The sequence below is a fragment of the Lepus europaeus genome, chromosome 2, assembly GCF_033115175.1.
Source record: "Lepus europaeus isolate LE1 chromosome 2, mLepTim1.pri, whole genome shotgun sequence".
Classification (NCBI taxonomy): domain Eukaryota; kingdom Metazoa; phylum Chordata; class Mammalia; order Lagomorpha; family Leporidae; genus Lepus; species Lepus europaeus.
Genome location: NC_084828.1, coordinates 94,117,369 through 94,141,756, shown reverse-complemented (window position 1 = coordinate 94,141,756; position 24,388 = coordinate 94,117,369). Strand labels below are relative to the sequence as shown.

General features: G+C 49.6%; 1 protein-coding gene and 1 pseudogene across 1 annotated transcript; both read left to right on the top strand.

Annotated features, from left to right (window-relative positions):
* Positions 1 to 2,231: 2,231 nt before the first annotated feature.
* Positions 2,232 to 9,384, top strand: LOC133751360 (protein arginine N-methyltransferase 2-like; annotated as a pseudogene).
* A 6,846-nt stretch (positions 9,385 to 16,230) lies between these two features.
* LOC133748723 (transmembrane epididymal protein 1A-like) lies at positions 16,231 to 17,436 on the top strand. The gene has a single exon (XM_062177657.1). The coding sequence runs from the start codon at positions 16,268 to 16,270 to the stop codon at positions 17,273 to 17,275; it is 1,008 nt and encodes a 335-aa protein (XP_062033641.1). The 5' UTR covers positions 16,231 to 16,267; the 3' UTR covers positions 17,276 to 17,436.
* Positions 17,437 to 24,388: the final 6,952 nt, after the last annotated feature.

Below are 24,388 nucleotides of genomic sequence, written 5' to 3'. Positions count from 1 at the left end.
CTGACTGTTCCTGTAAGCCAATCAGAGAGCTTAAGCAGAAAGATAAGCAAAGCCTTTGCTCTCCTCACATCAAAACTGCCGCTCCTTAAGGCAGACATGCTGTCCCTGCCTCCTCTTTTGATCCTCTGGGAACTGTTACCTATGATAAAATTCCTAATGGTTTCTTCTGTTATAATTCTCTATGCTCAAGCTAAATGGTTTTATAATCTATGTAAGGGTAGCCAATCACCACCCACTACCTGGGAGCCTGTAAGATATGTTCTTTTCATCTTAAGGGGCACTCCACTTCCCATTGGTCTTGTTCCAGTTTTGCTTATGCTAATTAACAAACTTACATGTTTCAGAACTTGACTTCTGGGAATAACTGACCGTGCAGGGGACACAGACATTGGTGGTGACTGAGATTGCTCCAGCTCACAAAGTGAATTTGCTAGATGAGATAGACAGACACTTCTAGACCCCAGACAGGCAGGGCCTGCACTACACCCCCCATAAGCGGGAAGCAGCTACAGAAGAGGGATGATTCCACGCTCTTCCACATCCCTTAGGGTTAAGGGAATGAAGTCTCTGAGGGGGGAATGTTGTAGGCAGGCATACGGGATAAAATTGATCAGGTCTGTGGGCTGGAAAGCCACGCCTTCACCACGCCCCTGTGTGACCTCATGTCCCTACAGGCCACCCCTGTGTGCCCACTGGCCAATCAGACTAAGTAACCACTCCACTTTGGAAGTGGATTAAAAGCCTGAAACATGGTGGGTCCGCCCCTTTTTTGTCCCTTCTTCCCTGGACCCTCTTGCTGCCCCTGTGCCTTCAGGGCACGTAGCCTTTGGGCCACCCACCCGATGCTTCCCGGCCTTCGTGCTCCTCCACATGGCTGGCTCCTGGTGCTCAGGATGAATCCAGATTTCCCTCTCTCTTTTAGATACAGCCCTCACTCTCCTATATGTTTTTCTCATTAAATAAAAGCTTAAAACTTAAACAAAAAATTTTTTAAAAAGATGATGAGGAGTCCACGGAGATGGTCTTGAGTGAAAAAGAAGCCAGTGGGTAAAGGCCACCTTTCCTGCACCACAACGTTGCAAAGAACTTGGCTGACTGTGTGCAAGCCCTAGAGTTCATGGCAAGCTGAACTTAAGGATGATGAATACTTTATCTGGCAGCAGAAATTTCTACACAGTGAAGCATCCAGGAATGGGTATTATTGGCCACTTTGAGTGAAATTTTAGTGAGAGTTGGTAGCAAAAGGAAGCAGAGTGGAAGGAGTTGGAAAAGTTGCAGCCTCACTAGCGAAGGAGCAAAGAAAAAGTGTGCAATGATGAGGTTGAGGCTCTACTTGCTAAAGAGGTTAGAGGCTAAAAGGGAGCCAGCTGATTTGCATTGGATCAAATGAGAAGAGGCCTTACCGTGTCTCCGAAATCTGCAAGGTGGCCCTTCCCTCACAGGCCCAGAGGCCTAGAAGTGCACAAGGGCTTCCGTTCTCTGAATGGGCTCACTGCCCAGGGCCACCTCAGGATTCTGCTCCCTACTTGCAGTGAAGTGCGCCACGGCTGTGTGAGCAGCAGTTCAAGGAGGGCCAGGACCTGGGGGCACAGACACGCTGCTATTCTGCAGGTGTGCAGAGTGCAGGAGTTATGGGGTCATGGTAGCTTCCACTGAGATTTCACAGGAAAGTGTTGGGGGCAAAGCAGAGGTTTGCCTGAACTGAAGGATTGCCAGAGAGCCTTGGCAGTGGAGCCACAGCCAGAACCCCAGAAAGGTAGAGCGGCCAGCAGCATACAACAGCGGTCTTGGAGAGCCACAGATGTCAGCCTGCCAGCTAAGAGATCAGACATATGGTCTGTGACTAGCAAAACTGTGGGTGTGCAGCTGCCTGTGGCTTTGGGGGCTCCCCTCCCACTGTGGGATGCACAGAATGCCAGACTCAGAGCTTTAGGAGTTCATGTCTGCCCCTCTGGGTTTCAGTCTTGCTTTGGGCTGGCTACTCCTTTTCACTTCCCTAGTTCACCCCGTGCTTGTCCCATCAAGGATCTTAGAAGGTGTGACTCGGTTTTGTTTCCCAAGGCTCACAACTGGAACGAATTTGCTTTGAGTCTCAGAGGAGACTTTAGACTGAGATTTGGAATGACATCTGAATAAGGAGAGACTATGGGAAGGAGGCAGAGCAAGACGGCGGCAGAGTGAGGGCCTCCTACTATCATTCCCCACAGAAACAGCTGTTTGAACAGCTAGGCATGCACAAAACTACCTTCACAGGAGCCGAGGAAAGCAGGTGCGCCATCACAGCACACGGTTCTAGCATAATAATAAGACAAGATGCACTGACAAAGGCAGGAAGGAAAGAGTAGCCTGCATCGTCTCTCCCCCAACTCCAAGCAATGAAGCTGGGGAAAAGATGCCTCCCACTTGGGAGGAGAGGGAATTAGTCCAGGTTTTAGCCTGGGAGCTCGGTACCAGGCCCACTACAGTGAAACCCGGTACCTTACAGAGCCCCACAGTCCCTGACTGCAGGCCAGTGTCCACAAACACAGCCTCTGGACCCACATCAGCCTGGTAGCTAATGCCCAGCCTCTACCACTGCTCCCCCAACCCCAGATAGCACAGCATGGAGAAAGACTATTTCCGCTAGGGAGTAGGATAGGAAAGCAAGCAAAGAACTTTGTGTTGAAACTCAGTGCAGGGCGGTGAAACCCAACACTGAAGGAATTCCAAAGGCCTCTACCTCCAAGCTGGTGGCTGCAGACAGAGTGTCCACCCCAGTGCTAGGTGGAGACCCACGGCCCCAGTTGGTTGGACTTGTATTCCAGCCAACATCAGCAATCCCAGGCCATTAGTACACTACAACAGCAGGCAGCCCACAGCAGAGTGGCCCTTGGTCCTGCCCATGTGCTACCCTGGTCTCAACAGGCTGTGGGCTTTGGGTGCAGTCCAGCAATGTGGCACTGGTGGCTATGGACTTCCCCACCCCACTCCTCTCCCAATCCCAGGCAGTATAACATGGGAGTCACTGGGGAGAGAAGGAGGTAGGCACCAAATCACTGCATAGAAGTCTAGGGCCAGTTTCTAGGTGGAGCCTAGTGCTGGGCAGAATCCTGCCAAATGGGCCCATGATTCTGGATGAAGTGTCTGGGACCACTCTAGCCTGAGGCAGAGGCTCACAGGCATGGAATAACCTTTTAAATACTCCTCAAGTCCATCATGAACAACAAACCAAGTGCAGACTTGGGAAAAACTTCAGCCAGGGACAGTGTCAACAAAGCAACCACAGACTCATGACACATCTGGATTTAGGGCACCTGCTACAACTCAAATAGCAGCAGTAACCATAGCTTGGAGAAAACAAGCAATCTGCTTAGATTTTCTGACAGGACAGGTACAAACCAAGCCCGATTGTGAAAACTAAATAAATGCCTTCCGTGAGCAGATGTTGTCACATGTTAACAGGCATCAGAGACTTGTAGGGAACCATGACCTCACCTAATGGGCAAAATAAGGTTCTGGAAGCCAATCATACAGCAACCATTGTGTGTGAGTGCTAGGACAGGAGATTTAAAGTAGGTGTTTTAGGGAAACTCAGTGGACTTCAATAAAACACAGAAATATTTCAGTATTTTGTCAGAGAAACTTAGAAGAAGGACTGAAGCAATTTCTAAAAACCTTCAGCTGAAAAGTACACCAGACCAAAATTCAAAGGCATCATTGCAAACTAGATCAAACAGAAGGCAAAATACGTGTGCTTGAAGACAGGCTATGCGAAAACACACCCGGAGGAGGCACATGATAAAGCAGAGATGAGGACTGAAGAAAGCTTATGGGAACTTTGGCACAGCATGAAAAATGCAAACATCTGGGTTATTGGGTTTTGAAGGACTTGAGAATACCGAAAAGGTAGAAAGCTTATTCACAGATACCAGAAAACGTCCCAAGCTTAGAAAAGGATACAATTCTCCAAGTATAGAAAGGTCAAAGGTCACCAGTCAGATTCAACTCAATCAAGTCTACCCTAAGATATCATAAAAATTTCACAGAGTAAAAATGAAGGTGAAATTCTCAAAACAAGAGGAAAGAAATAAATAACCCACAAGGGTGTTCAAACTCACCGGACAGCTGACTTCTCAGCAGAAACCCTTCAGGCCAGGAGGAAGTGGGTGAGACTTTCATTGTATTGAAGGCCCAAGCTATCATTTAGAAATAAGGGAGAGATAAAGACCTCCCAGACAGAAGCTAAAAGGCTTTGTCACCACCAGACCTGTCCTACAAGAAATGCTAGAGGGAGTTCTTCAAACTAAAACAGAGAGCTAGCAAGAAGAAAGTATCAGAGACAGGAGCTCACTGGTAAGGGCAGTTACACAAACAAATTCAGAGTGCTCTAACGTGAACATGGTGGATAGATTAAACATGTAAGACAATTAAAATAATAACTATGCTAATGTTTTAATCATATGTCGGACATAGACAAATTACATTTTTATCAGTAATCCAGGTGCAGCCTGTCCACTTCCAAGCTTGAGCAATCATGCTAGGAGGTTTCTATGCTCTGCCAAGTGTGATGTAGTGGACTGCTATTGTTCAACTGTTTTAGATCATAGTTTCAGATCAGAGTCTCATGGTGGGGGGCGGGGGCACCTTCCCGGAATGGAGTCTCAGGTTCTCCAAAATGGAGTCTCTACTGTCAAGGTGCTACTTCAATGTGTCACAGCACCAGCCCCAGTTGTGAGACCTTGTTTATCAATAGTTACCTTAAATGTAAATGGATCAAATTATCCAATTAAAAGAGTGATCAAAGATCCTGAAACCAGGAAACTGCCAGGGGAAAATGCAGGGGAACTGCTTCAGGACAGCTGAAGTGACAAGGAAACACAGGAAACAAAAGCAAAGATGGACAAATTTGGTGATCTCAAACTCTGAAGCTGCAAAGCAAAGCAAATAATCAACAGAGTGAAGAGACAACCTGCAGAATGCAAGAAAACATTGGCAAACCATACATCTACAAGGAGTTAATGTGTTTATGTATGTGTGTGCAAACTCAACCAACTCAGCAGCAAAAAAAAAAAAAAAAAAAAATCATCCAAACAATCCAAAAAATGGGCAGTAGACACAAATAGACATTTCTTATAAAGAAGACAGACAAATGACCAACACATATTTTATAAGTTGCTCAACACCTTTCATCATCAGGGAAATGCAAATCAAAATGATCACCGCCTTCCAGGTAGGTAGCTATTATTAAAACGACAAAGGATGACAAGTGTTGGTGAGGATGTGGAGAAAAGAGAAACCTAGCACACTTTTGGCAGAAATGCAAGTTAGTGTCGTCATTATGGAAAACAGCATGAGGGTTCCTCAAAGATTAAAAAGAGAACTACCAGGGGCGCACATTTAGTCTAGCAGTCGAGACGCTGGCTAGGACACCTGTGTCCCAGGCCAGAGTACCTGGGTTTGCGCCCAGCTCCAGCTCTGGACCAGCTTCCTGCTGATGTGGACCCTGGAAGGCAGTGGTGATGGATCAGGTGATTGAGGCCTGTCACCCTAATGGGAGGCCTGGGTGGAACCCCTGGCTCCCAGTTTTGGCTCAGCTATTGTGGGCATTTGGAAAATGAATTGCAACTCTCTCTCTCTCTCTCTCTCTCTCCTTCTCAAGTAAACAAAAAATACAATTTAAAAATAAAACTACCATATGATATAGCAATTCCACCATTAGGCTCACATACAAAGGAAATGAAATTAGTATGTCAAATAGACATCTACACTCACATGTTTGTTTCAGTGCTATTCACAATAGCCAATAAATGGAAACAAACTAAATGTCAAATTGTATAATGAATGGATGAAGAAAGTGTGGTACATGCACACAATGGAATACTACTCAGCCAGAAAACGATTAAATCCTGGATGCTTACTGGAGGCCATTATGTTATGTGAAATAAGCAAAAGACAAATGTCACATGATCTCACTCATGTCACATGATCTCACTCTCATGCCACATAATCTCAAAGATCACATGATCTCACTCATGTCACATGATCTCCCTCATATGTAGAATCTAAAGAAACTAGTCTTGAAAAGCTTGAGAGTGGTCAGCAGGGCTCGGGAGAGTGGCAAGGAGGGAGCAATGGGGAAAATGTGGGTAATAGGTACTCAGTTATAATTAGATAGGAGAAACAGGTTATGGCATTCTATTGCACAAAGCGTGATGATAATTAACACTAATATACTGTATGGTTTTTAAAAGCTAAAAAAAGATTTTTAAATCTTTCATCACAAAGAAATGGTGTTTTTAGGGATGTTACCCTGATTTAAACACTACATGTATCAAAACATCACATGGCTCCCCATAAAGATGGACAATTTTTATGCATCCATTTAAAAAGAAAAAGACTTGGGACTGTTGGGGACGGAATGGCTGCATTTTGCATTGTCCAGATGGACTTGAACTTTGGGGCATGGGCAGAATGCTATGGTTTGGATGTAGCCTGTTCCCCAAGGATTCGGGCCTCAGTGTGGTGGCACTGAGGTGTTGGGACCTTTAAGAGGTAGGACCCAGTGACAGGTGATGAGGTCATTGGGATGCTGCCCTTGGCGGGATTAATGTCATTCTCATGGGACCCCAGCTAACGTCAGTGTGAATTCTTATGAGATAACAAGGCTGACTCCTGCAAAGCTGTCTGGCTTCCTGTCTCATCATGTGCTCCTCCCTGATGCCACGGTGCCACCCTCCGTAAGGCCCTCACCAGAGTTCAAACACACACCCCGTTCTTGTACTTCCAGCCTCCAGAGCTGTGAGCTGAATATGTCTCTCTATAAAATACCTTGCTGCAGGCATTTTGTTAAAGCAATAGAAAAAGGACTAATCCACCACTCTGTGGGGGATTGCAAGGAATCTTCAAAAGTCCTGCTGGGACACGGGACAGTAACTTGAAATTCGTGCAGAAGCTAAGATCTCAGTACAGTAAGTATAAATACTGGACACATAGAAACGCTAGTGTTACTGTAATTTCAAGTTATCACTGCTTTTTTTGTTTTTTATATGATTTTAAAACATGTAATTTTTAAAAGATTTTATTATTTATTTATTTATTTGAAAGGCAGAGTTACAGAGAGAGAGAGAGAGAGAGATCTTCCATTCGCTGGTTCACTCCCCAAATGGCCCCAATGACCAGGGCTGGGCCAGGCCAAAGGCAGGATCCGGGAGCTTCATCCGGGTCTTCTGCATGGGTAACAGGGCCCAAGCACTTGGGCTATCTTCTGCTGATTTCCCAGGCTATTAGCAGGGAGCTGGATTGGAAGTGGAGTGGCCAAGATTCAAACCAGCACCCAAACGGGATGCCAGTGTTGCAGGTGGTGGCTTAACTCACCATGCAATAATGCTGGTCCTTAAAACTAATATAATCTTTTAAAAAACAATTATTAGCTAGGTGGTAGTGTTACTTCAGCTTGTAACTCTGCATTTTGTTTTCTATTCAGTTCGAGAGACCGGTGCATTAAAAATTAATAGGCTATGTTTTCAGGCAATTTTGTGACATTGATGACTCAAAGAGCGAATGGAGCTATATCGAAGCAGAGCTTTTGTATTTTTCTGAAGCTGGGATGAATTCAAATTAGAGTATTTTAGCTTCAGGGTGTTAGATGTAATTCCCAGGACAGCTACAAAGAAAATAGCTGTAGAATATATGTGAAAAGGACTGAGAAGAGGACTAACATGTTTCATTACCCAAAAAATTGAGTTAACCCAAGGGAAAAGGGTAATGCTGAGAATGAGAGACAAAATAGCTATTAGGCTTATGACAAACAAATAGCAAAATGTCAGAAGCAAGTCTCTTCTTACCAGTAATTACTTTAAATGTTAAGAGATTAAACTCGCGGTGGCTCTGGCTCCCGATAGGGACCGTCCGCCCCTCGTGCTGGCGACGTGGATACAGGACTCAGCGGGGAGACGCGGCTGAGAAACGAAGGAGAAAAAATGAAATAAAAGCAGCAGGTATGAGGCAGAGCCTGAGGGAGCTGTGACCATGTCAGGCGACTGCCGCAGGGGTGAGTCTCAGGAAGAGGAAGCTGTCCAGCCCGGTGAGGCAGAGCTCCTCCTAGAGGGAGTGCAGCCAGAGGAATTCGTGGCCATCGCAAACTACGCCGCCACTGATGAGAACCAGCTTGGTGCTTTGAGAGGAGAGAAGATTCTCTTCCTAAGACCTGCAGAGCGGTGGTGAGGCGAGCAGGCAGGCTGCTGCGGGCACATTCCCGCGAGTCGTGTGGGCCGGCCCATGGAGGAGTACGACCCCAAGGACGCGTGGCAGGAGGAGGAGTACTTTGGCAGCTATGAGACCCTGAAACCTCACTTGGAGAGGTTGGCAGACCCAACAACCAAATACCACAGCGCCATCCTGCAGAATAAGGAAGCCTCGGAGGGCAAAGCCATCCTGGCCATTGGCTGTGGCCCTGGGATCATCAGCCCCTTCTGTGTCGTGGGTCAGTGGGGGCCAGCGAGATGGCGCAGTGCACGGGCCAGCTGGGCCTGCAGAATGGCCACACAGACATGATCATGTGTTCCAGCAGAAGGTGGAGGAGGTGGTGCTGCCCGGGCAGGTGGACGTGCCTGTGTCTGAGTGGATGGGGACCTGCCTGCTGTTCGAGTTCATGATCGCGTCCTTCCTGTTTGCCTGAGATGCCTGGCTGAAGGAGGGTGGGTCATATGGCCGAGATCAGCCACGCCGCACCTGGTACCCTGCAGTGCCGTCAGGACTACCACAGCAAGGTGCTCTTCTGGGACAACACCTACGAGTTCAACCTCAGTGCTCTCAAATCTTAAGCAAGTAAGGAGTTTTTTTCGCAGCCCAAGTATAATCACATTTTGAAAGTGGAAGACTGTCCATCTGATCTATGCACCATATTACAGCTGGACATGAGAACTGTGCAGATCTCTGATCTGTAGACCATGTGGGGTGAGCTGCACTTTGATATCCAGAGGGCGGGCACCCTGCACGGCTCCACCGCCTGGTTCAGCGAGCACTTCCAAAGCCTGCAGGATGGCCAGCCGCCACAGGTGCTCAGCACTGGCCCACTACACCCCACCACACACTGGAAGCAGACGCTATTCATGATGGATGACCCAGGCCCTATCCACACAGGCGATGTGGTCACAGGCTCAGTGGTGTTGCAGAGATACCCAGTGCGGGGAAGCCACGTGTCGATCACTCTGAGCTGGGCGATCACTTCCAGACAAGACCCCACATCTCAAAAAGTTGGAGAGAAATTCTTTCCCATCTGGACATGACAGCAGTGTTCTTTTGGGAAGCAGGGTGTGTGTCTCAAGGGATGAACACACACAAATCAAGACGCACTGGGCTGCTGCCCGTGCCCCTGTGCAGTCTGTGGACGTGGGCTCCGCCTGACCCCTCCCCGCCTGGCAGGCATCGTCGGGGCCCTTCACAAACACAGCTGGGCCCCACGCCACTCACTGCCCAGTGTCTGCCCTGTAGAATAGGCTGTTTCCAGGTGTTCGTTCGGGGTGCCTACAGTGCCTCCCCATGGGTCGGTTGTGGCTCATTGTTCCCCAGCTAGGTCTAGTTCTGAACTCCTAGGACGCACACACATGAGCTGATGGCGTTCACATGGCATGTGCTGGTGTTGGCCTTGCTGCCGTCGGCCCAACCACTCCACCTAGGGGAAGTGGCATTGCATGGAGCTGTGTGGGTAGTGTGTGCAGGGACGCCGAGCTGCTGTGTTCAGCGTCAGAGCTGCGGGTGGGGATGCATGCGTTGTGCCTCTGCGTGGGATGGTACAGTGTCTAGAAGTCTTCCAGATAAATTATGTGTTGGTGCATAGTACATGCTCAATAAATATTTTAATGAAAAAAGAGATTAAACTCTCCCATCAAAAGACAGAGACTAGTGGGTTTTAAAAATTATCCCACTGTATGATGTCTACAAGTTTCATGTTAGATCCAAAGACACAAATCAGTTGAAAGTAAAAGGATGGAAAAAGATATTCCATGCAAATCATAATCAAAATTGAGCATAAGTAGTTATGTTTTTATCAGAAAAAATAGATTTTAAGTCAAAAAAGCTTATGGGAAATGAAAAAGGACATTATGTGTTAATAAAGGGGTTGATATAGAATGAAGATATAATGCTAACAACAACACTTTATACACCTAATAACAGATTATCAAAACATATGAAGCAAAAATTGACAGAATTGAAGGGAGAAATAGTTAGCTCTGTAATAATAATTGGAAGCTTCAGTACTGGCTAGTACAGACAGAAGATGAGAAGGAAACAGAGCGAGTAGGTCTAACAGACACACAGAGCTCTCTACCTGACAACAGAATACACATTCTTTTTTTTTTTTTTTTTTTTGACAGGCAGAGTGGACAATGAGAGAGAGAGAGAGAGAAAGGTCTTCCTTTTGCCGTTGGTTCACCCTCCAATGGCCGCCGCGGTAGGCGTGCTGCGGCCGTTGCACCGCGCTGATCCGATGGCAGGAGCCAGGTGCTTATCCTGGTCTCCCATTGGGTGCAGGGCCCAAGGACTTGGGCCATCCTCCACTGCACTCCCTGGCCACAGCAGAGAGCTGGCCTGGAAGAGGGGCAACCTGGACAGGATTGGTGCCCCGACTGGGACTAGAACCCGGTGTGCCGGCGCCGCAAGGTGGAGGATTAGCCTAGTGAGCTGCGGCGCCGGCAGAATACACATTCTTCTTCCTGTTTTCTAAAAATGTATTAGTTGTTTGAAAGACAGTTACGGAGGTGGGGGGAGTGAGAGAGCAAGAGAGAGAGGAGAAAGAGATCTTCCATCCACTGGTTCACTTCCCAAATGGCTGCAATGACCAAGGCTGGGCCAGGCGGAAGCCAGGAGCCAGGAGCTTCTTTCAGGTCTCCCATGAGGGTGCAGGAGCCCAAGCACTAAGCACTTGGACCATTTTCTGCTGTTTTCCCAGGCGCATTATCAGGGAGCTTGATCAGAAATGGAGCAGCCCAGACTCAACCTAGTGCCCATGTGGGATGCCGGTGTCTCACTGTGCTACAATGCCAGCCCCACATTCTTCTTACGTGCACAGGGGAGATTTTCCAGGTCACAAGTCAAGTCTCTATTTAAAAAGATATATGTCATACAGGGTGTCTTCTCCAAAGACATTGGGATGAAGTTAGAAATTAATAATAGAAGGAAAATTAGAAGATTCACACATTGGTGGAAATTTAAAAACACGAACAACTTAGGAGTCAATGAATTAATTATTCAGTTCAGGTCATAACAAAGTAGCCCATAGACTGGGTGGCTTAAGTAACAAATATTTCTCACAGTTCTAGAAGCCGTCAAGTCCAAAATCAAGACAGCGAGGTGGGCAAGGTGGTGCTTAGGACTTTTCATTCCCCGTCGGAGTGCTTGGCTTGGAGTCCCATTTCCACTCTCGCTTCCGGCTCCCTCATAGTGTGCACCCTAGGAGGTAGCAGGTGATGGCTCCAGGAGCTGAGTCCCCGCCACACAGGTTGGAGCCTCAGACTGAGTCCTCAGCTCCTGCTCTCAGTGTGACCAACCCTGGTTGGCACTTGGGAGTGAACCAGCGGATGGAATCTGTGTTAGGTGGGAAGGTTTACGTTAGCCTATGTATATAACAGGAGCCAAGGGAAAACGGGAACTTCATGAGGTTAAATGAGGAAAGGAACATAGGCTCAGATGCATGCTGTGGAAGCAGCTCAGCATTTGCACATCAAAAGTCCTGCCCATGTCAAACAGTAACCTTGGCGGGGGACACGGGGATCATCTCAGGGGAATCTCCCAGCCCAGCCCCACACCCAGGGGGCTATTCCGCCCAATAACACTGCCTTGAGAAGGCCCTGGGAGGTAGAAGAGGACGAGCTGTGCCCCACATCCATAAGAACCCATTCTGAATGCAGGCTGGGCACTCGGGTCCTTGCCCCCCCAATCTGCTCGCTGCCAGTCCCTGCCGCACGTCTGAAATGCTTTTCTTACAGGAAGGTAAGAACCTCTGTTCTGGCCATCTCCTGCAACATCTGTTTCCTTTCTCTCTGCCTTTCCAATAAATAAAATAAAAAGCATTAAAACAGAACAACATCAAGATGCTGGCAGACCCGGCCTCTGGGGAGGGCCACTTTGCTTTTGGGCTTGCAATTGGCTGTCTTCTCCCTGTGCCTGCATGTGACGGAAACAGAAAGCTCTCATCTCCCTTCCTCTTCTTACAAAGGACGTGGATCCCATCCTGGGGGCCTCGTCTTCATGCTATTGTCCAAGCCTGATTCTCTCAAGGGTGCCACTGCCAAAGCCACCACGTGGGAATGGGAGGACACAAAGGTTCAGCTCATAACCTATCACCCTGGGCCCCACAGTTCCTGCCCTTTTCACACAGAAAATACATTCATTCCATCCCTGTGCAGTCCCAGAAGCCTCACCTGAGTCTGTCCCCGTGTCACCAGCTTGCCTCCCTTCCTTTTTGCTGATGTAGCAATGAGTTCTCGCTCAGAGACGAAAGCAGGGAAAGTGAAGCCAAAGCTTCTTCACATATGTTCCAAAGAACTGGGCCAGTCCGGAGAGCAGGTGGCCCCTTTCTTCCTGGTTTGGGGCTGTTTATCCTAAAAGATGAGGAGTGTTGACTAGTGAGGTGGCCATGACACTCCTGATTGGCATGTGTGATTGACAGCTGGGAATTGTATATCTTTTGGCTGTCTGCACATGTAGTTTTAAATTAGACTTTTCTCTGGCCGGCACCGCAGCTCGCTAGGCTAATCCTCCGCCTGCGGTGCCTGCACCCCGGGTTCTAGTCCCGGTCGGGGTGCCAGATTCTGTCCTGGTTGTTCCTCTTCCAGTCTAGCTCTCTGCTGTGGCCCATGAGTGCAGTGGAGGATGGCCCAAGTGCTTGGGCCCTGCACCCGCATGGGAGACCGGGAGAAGCACCTGGCTCCTGGCTTCAGATCAGCGTGGTGCGCCGGCCGCAGTGGCCATTGGGGGGTGAACCAACGGAAAAAAAGGAAGACCTTTCTCTCTGTCTCTCTCTCTCTCTCACTGTCCACTCTGCCTGTCCAAAAAAAAAAAAAAAATTAGACTTTTCTGGGTTGGCTGAGCTCCCATTTTATCAGGATACTTTAAGCACAAGTTAAACTGCCAAGTGGGCGGTCTTGAATGGGCCCCAGCAGAGGGCAGGGTCCCTGGTCCCTCTCCTGGATGAGGGGTTTGTGGGCCCTCCCCAGCCGCTCCTGCCTAACTGCCTACCTGACATCGCAGCATCCTCATGTAAAGATGATCTAAAGCATATGTGAGTGGGGCCAACTGTTCAACCCATCCTGAGGCAAAATTCCTCTCCAGCGGTGAATCTGTGAGCTCAGGTAAGTTGTGTGTGCTTCCAAAAATATGAGTGGGACCGACATGCCATGACCTTCCTGTTAAAAACAGGAGAAGTGAGACAGAGAAGTGAACCGGGAGAAGTGACGGCTCCCAAACAAGCCCACCATCTAGCCAAGCAAACCTCATCCGATCTTACGGCTGAAGAGGAATTCTCTTGGCTTACGAGGCTCTGCCCTCTGACCCATGCAAGCAACAATTCCGCCTCCTTGTGCCTTTGCCAGGCAGGTGCTGTCTGCAAGGCTCAGGGCCACACCCCTCTCCCTGGGCATCCTGGGTTGACCTGCGGAAATCAGAGTGATGGCTTCCGCTTTTGGAAGTTAAGGACACAGCCCCGAGCACCCCTGACTGCCCCGTGGAGATGGTTGCTCCCTGGTCTCGAGCCCAGCTCGCGTTTTCAGCTGTGGTGCTCTCTGGTCTGGTCCCGTGGGATCCAATGAGCCCCACCCTTCCTGCATCACCCACGTCTCCTCCTCAGAGCAAACTGGCCACCTTCCTGCTGCGGCTCACATCCGTCCCCGCCTCTCACTCACAGCGCTGTCCGGCCACACCCTTCGAGTTTCTGGTTCTTTGCAAAACGGTTAGGGTGAGAATTTTACAAACCTTTGAGTTCTGATTCCTTTTTGGTTAAAATTCCTTTTTCAATTCAATTCTCTTTTCTCACATTTTACTATAAGTAGTCGGGAAGAAACAAAGTCACGCCTTACACACTTGCTTAGATATTTCCTTAGCCAAATACCTGCTTCCGTCACTAGAAGGCAAACGTTGTTCAGCCAAGTTCTCGGTCTCTTGGCAGCAAGGATCACCTTGCCTTCGTTGTGCAGTGACGTGTTCCTCGTGTCTCTCTGAGCCCTCCCCGGGATGCCCTTCTGCTCGTGAGCATGTAGGTATTCCCCAGGACGGCAGCTTGCCCCGCAGCTCTCTCCTTTCTGAGCCCTCACCAGAATCACTCGTGAAAGTCAGCTCACGCTCAGCCAGGCTTTTCCTAGCTTTTTCTCAGCTGCGGCCGTGACCCTGTCCCACTGCTTCTTCCACACCGGTCGGTGTGTCAAAATGCCTTAGACAGGTGGCGTGGACAACAGGGGCTCCTTGCTCGCAGTTCCAAAGGGGCTGGCCATGGCCTTTCCTCAGTGCCTGTTTGTAGACTCTCTCTCTCTCTCTCTCTCTCTCTCTGTCTCTCAGAGCACTGATCACCTCATGAGAGTCCCAACCTCATGACCTCATCCGAATCCAAAGTTTCCCAAAGTCCCCAACTCCAAATACCATCACATTGGGTGTTAGAGCTTCAACACACGGATTTGGGGGAAACACAAGCACTCAGTCCATGTCGTACTGATACTGTGATTAGTCCTTCCTTTACCACTGAAATGTGATACCTTGAGTTTCGTATTTGTTAGGTATTTCTTGTTTTTCTTGGTGCAAAGAGCTACTTTATGTCCTTTGCCCATTTTTCTACTGAGGTGTTTGTTTTTAACTTTTTTTATTTGTAAGGACTCTCCACATTGTAAGGAGACTAACACTTTATTACACAGGGTGTACAATTTTCTAGTTTATTATTCTTCTGAAATTTGTTTTATTCCCTTGGAATGCCCAATTTCATATGGAGTGCCCAATATCTAGTTCCACCTCCTCTTTGGATCCAGCTTCATGCCAGTGTGCACCTGAGAGGTGGCAGGTGGTGGCTCAAAGGGTCCCTGCCACCCACATGGGAGACCTAGATTGAGCTTCTGGCCGGCGCTGCATTGAGTTTCTGGCTCCCAGCACCGGCCTGACATGGGTCCAGCTGTGTGGCCATTTGGAGTGCAAACCAGTGGATGAAAGCTCTACCTCTATCTCTACCTCTCTCTGCCTTTCAAATAAAATGAAAATAAAACATAAAAAATTGTTTTTAAACTAACTTTAATGCATGCATAAATCAATTAAAAATAATGTTTAATTTTATTTAATAAATACTTTAGAATTTCTAAATATGATTAAGTAGCTCACTATTTTTCTTTATGATTCTTGCTTTGATGTCATTTATAGAAGCACTGAATAATTTTAGGATCGTGGGAATTCAACACAGAATGCTAACAAGAACAATGGTGAAGTTAATCATCTCTGCCATTTTTGAGTATTACTGTGTATCAGTATTTGCTTTCCATACATTATCCGTCTACTCTTCCCAAGAAATTATTATTCCCATTCTACACATCAGGAAACTGAGGCTCAAGAAGACCAAGTGCCTTGCCCATTCTCATAGGACTTGGCAAGTGTTCACTGAAATCCAATCCTTTCTCCATGAACAAACTGACTCTGGACTTGGTAAAGGGTGCCTGCCCTGGCTCCCCTGTGCCAGCCGCTAGGTGCGTCCCCCGTGCATGTCCCATCTGCCCCCTGAGACCTGTTTAACTATCACTCCCTGATGGGGCTGTTAAGGACTTTCTTTCCTTTATTTATTTTGAAAGGCACAGGTACAGAAAGAGAGAGAGACAGAGATATCTTCCACCCACCGGTTCACTCCCCAGATGGAGGAGCCAGGAGCTTCATCGGGTCTTGGGCCATGTTCTGCTGCTTTCCCAGGCTCGTTAACGAGGAGCTGGACCCGAAGTGGAGCAGCCGGGACTCAAACCGGTGTGTACATGGGGATGCCAAGGTCGCTGGTGGGGTCTTTATCTACTAGGCCACTGCGCCTAGGAATTCAGTGAGAGAAATATACCCAGTGTTCTGGCACCAGGGGAGTGGATGTGAGAGAGCCGCTCCGCCAGCCTGCTTTGCTGGAGCCCTTTCTCTTTCTCTGCCCTCTCTCTGCAGGTGCAGAACTCCCCTGCGCAGCAGGCTGAAGTGAGATGACTCAGAGGCCTCCCAGAGCTTCCCACCCTGGGGCGTGGCCCTGGAGTCCTCAGTGAGGCTGTCATCGTGCCTGTGTGTGTGTGTGTGTATGTGTGGGGGCAGCAGAGGCGGGGCTACGCAGGGGAATCTCTGCAGGACTCGGCCAGCACCTGCTTCTACAGACAACCTCGTTGGCTGCTCATCCGCCAGCACTTGCCCTGTTGGTCCCGACGTACACGCCGGAGCCATGGGCACCTTCCTAGGACACCTGATGCCGGCAATGTTCTTCCTCTTGTACTCACTCTATTATTCAGTGCTGGTGTCTCTGGCCCTGCTGCGGAAACAGAAGGTCCTCAAGCCACCTCTGTCCCGAAGAGAGAAGCGAGGGCGGTGGCAGCTGGTGCCAGTGGAAGGAGCGGTGAAGGTGAGCGTGGCGCTGATAGGCATCTTAACCGAGTGGTTCTTCCCCCTAGGAGTAAACCGGCTGGTGATAATCGACTGGAAAGACCCACAACGGTCATTCATGTTCAAGGACAACTGGCACCACACCACCATGTACGGGTTCTTCATGCTCAGTGGCGTGGTGGATCTCGTGAGCCAGTCGAGTCGGGAGCGGCAGCGGGTGAAGCTAGAGCGAGCAGCCGAGGCCTTGGCCTTCTACGTGCTGGCGCTGCTGATGGCTAACCACCTGGAGAACAAGAGTACCCTGGAGATCCGGGTGCACGTCCTGTTCATAGTGCCCGTCCTTCTGGTCGCCCTGGTGCTCAGCATTGAGGTCTGGGTCCCTGACCAGCCTCAGCTCTGGGTGCTCAAGACCTGGATGGGGCTCGTGCTCAGCAGCTGGTTGCTACAGCTCAGTGTGCTGCTGTACGTGCCCCCCTCTGGACAACCCTGGCGGGCAGACAACCCCACTGACATCGCCTTCCTCGGCATCTTTTTCTGCTGGCACCTGGCCTTGGGGGTCGCCATACTGGCCGCTACCTATGGCCTCTGCAGTCTCTGGCACCATCGCTTCTCCTCCTGGACAGAGGCCGCTGGTACTGGCTACAAGCTGTGCCCCACAGACTCCAGAGGCGAAGAACTGGAGAAGCTCGAGACAGAGGCCGGAGGCATTTAGGTGCAGACTCTGTGCTATGCCTGCTGTGAGCGGTTTCAAGGCTGCTCTACCTCCTGCACAGCATGGAAATGTCTGGAATCCACAGTGTGGTTTCCATCCTGGGAACCCTCTTCATTGTTCCCAAATAAAGCTTCCAGCTCCTGGGGTGACTGCTGGTCCAACCTTCGGTGATATCCAGGTCTGTGTCTTTTCTGTTTACTCGGTGTGATCCCCAGCCGGGCACATGTGAGATGGGAGAGCAACTCAGCGCTTCTCTCAGGCGGCTTTTGGGATCCAAGGGAAGAGAGAGACAGGAGGAATTCGAGGCTGGTGGGGACTTGGCGAGGTGGCGTCTGTTGTCTGCCGGCGGTTCAGCGTGTGCTGGGTGTGCCTGCGATGGCAGCATTTCAACATGAGGAGGGAATCTGGTCTGGCACAATGGGCAGGTTCTTGCTGTCTGCATTCCTGCCCAGCTTTGTATTTACCCTTAGCGCTGAGGATGAGGACCGGGTGAGCTGTGGTTTTGTTTTTCAACCTAACCTGAGTGAAGCTCCTTCTGATGCCGAGGTTAGGGCTGGAGGCTGGGAGTCGGGCATTGTAGCGGAGTCTCCAGGCTGGGGAGCAAGGAGGCCCGGAGCTGCCCACATGTCATGACAGAAATGAGCATGGTTTCAGGACAAGTGCTGATTGTTGTGTGCTTTGGTACGAAACAACTCCACTGTTCCAACCGTCTCGGTAACGCCTGCGTATGCCTTGTGGGAGTGATCTGGACAAAACCCAAGGAAAGGCTCAAATCGCAGTTGATGAGAGCAGAGGGCAAAGACCTGCCGTGAAGCTGGGGCGAAGAGGGGGCTGTCAGGGAGCTCCGTGGTTCTGCAGATGCCGGGACTCAGAGCTGAGACAGAACCCGAAAACGTCAGCCCCTGGCGTTTGCAGCAACGTTCAGCCCATCGTGTTCCAGCCAGAATGAGCAGTAAATTTCTATGTTAATGGAGTAGATGACAGCAAACAATTTAAAAATGATTTATGCCTGGGCACGATTAGAAATTCATTGCTTCTAATAGCATGAGTCAGCTTCAGCGGGATGGAGAAAGCCATCAGTTAGAGGTTGGAAGAGGCAGGGAGAACAGAGGAGATGGCGGCAGCAGATTGGAGCGGGAACATAGAGGAAAACGTCGGGGTGGGCTTTGTAGCGCAGTGGGTTAAGCTGCTGCTTAGGATGCCTGCATCCCATATCACCTCTGCTTCTGATCCCGCTTCCTGCTGATGCACCCTGGGGGGCAACAGATGATGGCTCAAGTGCTTGGGCCCCTGCCACCCATGCTGGAGACCCAGATGGAGTTCCAGTGCCCGGATTCAGCCGGGCCCAGCCCTGGCTATTGTGGGCAACTGGGGAGTGAACCAGTGGATGGAAGATCTCTCTCTCTCTCTCTCTCTCTCTCTCTCTCTCCCCTCCTTTGCCTTTCAAATTGATGAAAATGATTTTTAAAAAAGAATAAAAGTATGCATCATGAGGCTGCTGCCATCATACCCCCAGGTTACCGCCAGAAATGCTCCCCATGGAGACTGACAAGCTCTAAGCGGCAGAGAGAGGGCTGCAGGATGCCAGATCAGTGCGCCGCACAGGGTCATTTGAGAATACCTCTGGACACACTCGGGAAAAGCAGTGCACAGGAATTTGGAAAGTAAGCCTGGGGCCCTGGGACAAGGGGGTCCTATCAGAGCAGGGAGCAAGGAGGGGAAAGGAAGACAGGCCAGGGCCCTGGAGGAGAGGCAGCCTGGATCTCAGAGGAAGAGAACTGCACCCTTCTCAAGCAGCCGGCACCAGGCCAGGCCCAGCCAGCTCCCCCACCCATGGCAGAGGAGGACCCGAGCCAGGGAAAGGCCATCCTCCTTCTTTCTGTCACCGCCCAAAAAAGCACAGAAGCAGAGCCAGACTGGTACCCTGAGACCAATAAAACTTAAGCTTCAAAACCCCTAACCTTACATGTCCTGTCCAGGGGCCCAGAAGGAGCCTTAGCGAGGTGTTCACAGGACCACATGTCACTGAACATTTGCAAAGGCTATTTTTTTCTTGGATTCTTTTTCCTAAAGGAGATGCTCCAAATTGTATGAACCCTGGAGACTTCACACAAGTTGATTTTCAGGATGCCTTAGGGTCAACATGTCTCCCCAGCTCTTGGTAGAAGGGGGGGTCATTCTTTGTTAGAAACCAATGTTAAGACTCTTCCTCCTTCAACTTGGAAAAGAGAGGCTTAAAATGTTCATGACGTCACACACTGATTGGAAGGCTAGAGACAAACGGGAATGAGCAGTACAGATCCTAGGCCTGGTTTGAGAAAGGGGACTTAGAGGCTTGGTGGGGGTGGTGCAGGGCAGGAAAAGTGATTGGCAGAGGTTGGTCCTGTTTGTCTTCTCTTGAGCTCTGTGAGAACTTCCTGCACATCTGGCTCATGTCCACAGTGTAGGCTTCTCCAGAGAGGCAGAACCAATAGGATGTGGATAGATAGAAGACAGAGAGAGCAGAGAGAGAGATAGATGATAGAGAGATAGATAGATAATAGATAGATTGGTAAATGATAGATAATAGATATAGAGAGAGATAATAAAGAGGTAGATAGATGATAGTCGGTTTATAAAGATAGATATAGGGGCCGGCACTGTGATACAGCGGGTTAAAGCCCTGGCCTGAAGTGCCGGCATCCCATATGGGCACCAGTTCAAGTCCCAGTTGTTCCATTTCTGATCCAGCTCTCTGCTATGGCCTGAGATAGTAGTGGAGGATGGCCCAGATCCTTGGGCCCCTGCTCCCACAAGGGAGACCTAGAAGAAGCTCCTGGCTCCTGGCTTCAGATCAGCGAGCTCCAGCCATCGTAGCCATCTGGGGAGTGAATCAACGGATAGAAGACCTCTCTCTCTCTCTCTCTCTCTCTCTCTGTCTCTCTCTCTGTCTCTACCTCTCTCTATAATTCTGTCTTTCAAATAAATAAAAATAAAATAATTCTTTTAAAAAAGATATATTGATGACAGAAGTTGAGATAGGTAGATAGATAGACAGACAGACAGTGAGATGTTACAAAACTGGCTTGTGAGATTGTGAGCGCTGGCAAATCCATAATCTGCGGAGCAGGCCAGTGACCCAGAAAAATGTTGGTGTGCCAGTGTTGCGTCCAGGGTCTTCTTGGAGGCAGAATTCCTTCTTTCTCAGGAACCCCATTCTTCACCTCTAAGATCTTTATTGGATTTTAGAGGGCAGTCTGCTCCCTCAAAGTCTACTGATTTAAATATTAATCAGATCTTCCAAATCCCTTCACAGCAACATCTAGGCTGACGTGTGACCGAACAGCCAGGTGCCATGGTGTATCCAAGCTAGCATAAAATGACCCATCATATCCTGCATATTGGAACATGGGCCAGTCAGACATGGTTTATATCAATTGCGTTTGCCATGATTTTTGGAGACCTTCCAAATAGCAAGAGCTCCCTTTTATTTTATTTGATAGGCATAATTACAGAGAGAGACAGAGAGGGAAAGAGATATCTTCCATCCACTGGCTTACTCCCCAAACAGTCACAACGTCTAGGGCTGGTCCAAGCCAAAGCTAGGAGCCTAGAACTCCATCCATGTCTCCCATGTGGGTGGTAGGGGCCCAAATACCTAAACCACCTTCTGCTGCTTTCCCAGGAACATTAGTAGGGAGCTGGATTGGAACAGGGGCAGCCGAGACTCAAACTCGCACTCATATGGGATACTGGCATTGCAGGTATCAGCTTAACCAGGCACTTCATTGTAAAGAAATTTCATCATTTGGACTTTTCCCTTTGGGTTCTCTCTAGTGGAGGAAAGAGTATTTTCAAAGATTAAAAATAATATTTAGAGGATTTTAATATGGTTATGAACATTACACATTTTAGACATCTTAGGAAGTCCTGAAAAGTATTTTTTTTTATTTGACAGATAGAGTTAGACAGTGAGAGAGAGACATAGAAAGGTCTTCCTTCCATTGATTCACCCCCCAAATGGCCGCTACGGCCGGAGCTACGCCGATCCGAAGTCAGGAGCCAGGTGTTTCCTTCTGGTCTCCCATTCAGGTGCAGGGGCCCAAGCACTTGGGCCATCCTCCACTGCCTTCCGGGGCCACAGCAGAGAGCTGGACTGGAAGAGGAGCAACCAGGACTAGAACTCGGCACCTATATGGGATGCAGGCACCGCAGACGGAGGATTAACCAAGTGAGCCACGGTGCTGGCCCCTGAAAAGTATTTTGAAATCTACCTAATGCCTTCATCCAAAATTAAGTACTACCTGAGAGAGAGAAGTGAATGTGAAGTTATTTTAATAGCAGAGTGGATGACAGGGTTTATATTTTAAAGGTGAGACCTTTGCTGGTGATGACAAGCCAGGATAGGCTGATGACTAAGAGGGAGTGAGTCAAGAAGTTTGGAGGTGAAGGACACTGAAGATGGGGAAATCTAGAACTGGGAGGTTAGCAGTGTGGGAAGAAACAGAGAGCACAAGGATACGGCACCAAGACAGCAAGCTGCGGCCGGAGGAGCCCCAGAGCCCGGGCCTCAGGGAGCTCTCAGGGTAACCACAAGCACCGCAGAGGGCCAGAGACAGGAAATGTGTACGGCACGAGCCTCAGAGAAGGGAACGGCCAGGCGTACGGGATGGCTTTGTCTACCCCATAGAGATATTGTGGGAGAATAAATGAGATACTACATATATAAAGCTTAATACAGAGTAAGGTGTACAGTAAATGCTCAATAAATATTGAGAGACTGAATACACAAATAAATGATGACCAAATCCTATATAAAAATAGAACCCTGGCCTACAACCTGCCACAAGCAGCCCAGGAAACCCATTCAGTACCTACAGTAACCAGCCCAGGAAGCCTGATTGGTGCCTGGAACTTGTAGATACACAGAGTGTAGACTTGTAGAAAATCAGTTCACTGTTTCTAGCAATCAGTTCAGGGAGCCAAACAATGACTCCTGCAACAATTGGCTCAAAATGATGAGGACTTGATTGACAACTAACAGGCTCCTTATTTCTTGCCCCACTTCCAGCTTTTTGCCCCACTTCCATCAGTGGGAGCCAAACACCCGCACTTGCTACTGGGATGTTCCCTTTAGCTAGCCGGTCGACAGCTTCCCCATGCCTGTAACACACCTGAAACCTCTCCTTTTCCCACTAAAAGCTTTTCCACTCCTCTGCTTGCCTTTGGATCCCTGCCAAAAGGCAAACTCCCTTGCTATAGCAAGCTCTGAGTGAACAGCCTTAGCCTGGTCTCCTGGCGTGGACCTTCATTTGCTTCTAGCAGTTCTTTCATTTGTTCGCCTAAGTAGTTGCTCAGCACCTATTATATAATGAGACTCCATGCTAGGCCCTGAGAATGACGAACTGTCTTAGATGCCTGGGTCCCTGCCTTCAAGCTGACTCTGTTCAGTGGGAGGAGAAAGATCGACCCAATAAGCAGTAATCTAAGTACACTCTGTCAAGATCTGTGATGAGATGCAGCTAAGCCAGGCTTGGAGATTGTGAGAGCTTCCTGGAATAGTGATGTCCCCACAGGAAGCTGAAGAATGAGTACCAGGGGAAAGAAGGATGGAGAAGTATTTGGGTGAGAGGGAAGGGGCCATGGGAAAATCCCTGGCTGGAGGCAGCATGGACTTTTGAGGAAGTGAGCGAAAGTTAATTGGCCCTTGGTGTTTGAGCTGGGAGTGATGGGCCATTGAAGGCAGGAGAGCACACAGGGGTCAGTGTCCTCCTGGACCACTTTAAGGAACTGGCATTCATCCGGAAGTGAGGCTCAAATAACCACTTTGGAAAACAGCTCCCTGTTTGAGTCCCAGCTGCTCCACTTCCAATCCAGCTCTCTGCTATGGCCTGGGAAAGCAATGGAAGATGGCCCGAGTCCTTGGGCCCCAGCACCCACATGGGAGACCCGGAAGAAGCTCCTGGCTCCTGGCTTCAGATCAGCTGGAGGCTGTTGCAGCCATCTGGGGAGTGAACTAACAGCTGGAAAACCTCTCTCTCTCTCTCTCTCTCTCTCTTTCTCTGCCTCTGCCTCTCTGTAACTCTGCCTTTCAAATAACTAACTAACTAAATAAATAAATAAATCATATATATATATATATATGTATATATATATATATGAATCCAGCTCCATGCGGCAGCCTGGAGGAGGGTAACCAGAAAGCAGAAAGACCTGTTGGGAAGCTGACCGCTGATGGCGCCTGGATAACAGGAAGCAGGAAAGGCCCTGGGGTTGCACAGCTGCTCTACCTGCCTCCTGAATGGGTGTCGACGCTGGAGGTCCTGGGTGGATGGAGCAATAGGGAAGAGCAGGGCTTAGGCGGCTGGCAGCAAAGTAGCTGCAATTGTTGATACAGTGAAAGCCAGGATGGGGAGTGCGAGGGAAGAGACGAATTCTGGGTAGGGCTGTGATGTTTGAGGTGTTCTGGAGGCAGCCAGAGTTTAGAGGAAGAGGGGGATCTGGGCCGCGGGAGCCAGGGAATGGCCACTCAAGCCGCAGAGATGGGTGGTATCTCCGGAGAGGGTGCAGAGAAAAGGGCTCAGGACAGAGCCGCACCCAGCTGGGAACGGGAAGAGAGGGGCTGGCGAGGCAAACCAGGACACAGCAGCCGGCGCACAGAGGACGGCCAGGAGCGGGTCTGCACACGGAAACCAAGCGCTGCTCTTCCCAGGGAGCAGCCAACATCGCCTCCTTTCTTCTTCCCGGTCCCTCGTTTCTCCCCTCCCCCCACCAGAGAAAGGGGGCCCCAGGACCCCGGAGGCGGGGGGGGGGGGGGGGGGAGGGGGCATTCTCTCTAAAGGGCAGAACTGGGTCTGCAGTGTTCCGTAGCGTTGCCTGGCTGCAGCCGCAGGTGCCTGGCTGTGCACACCGTGTAGACAGGACGGTGACAGAGGAAGGGATCGTGCTCAGGACAAGGCCTTCACCCGCCGTCACACCACGCACAGGTTTTACCCCGCCCCCAGTCTTGGTGAGGCGGGACTGGAAGCTCACCCCAGGAGCCATGCGGGGAACAAACTGAGTGGGCTCGCTGGTCGCTGGTCGGGTGACTGAGCGCCCTCCACACGCTGCGCTGCGTGCAGACTGAAATGCCTC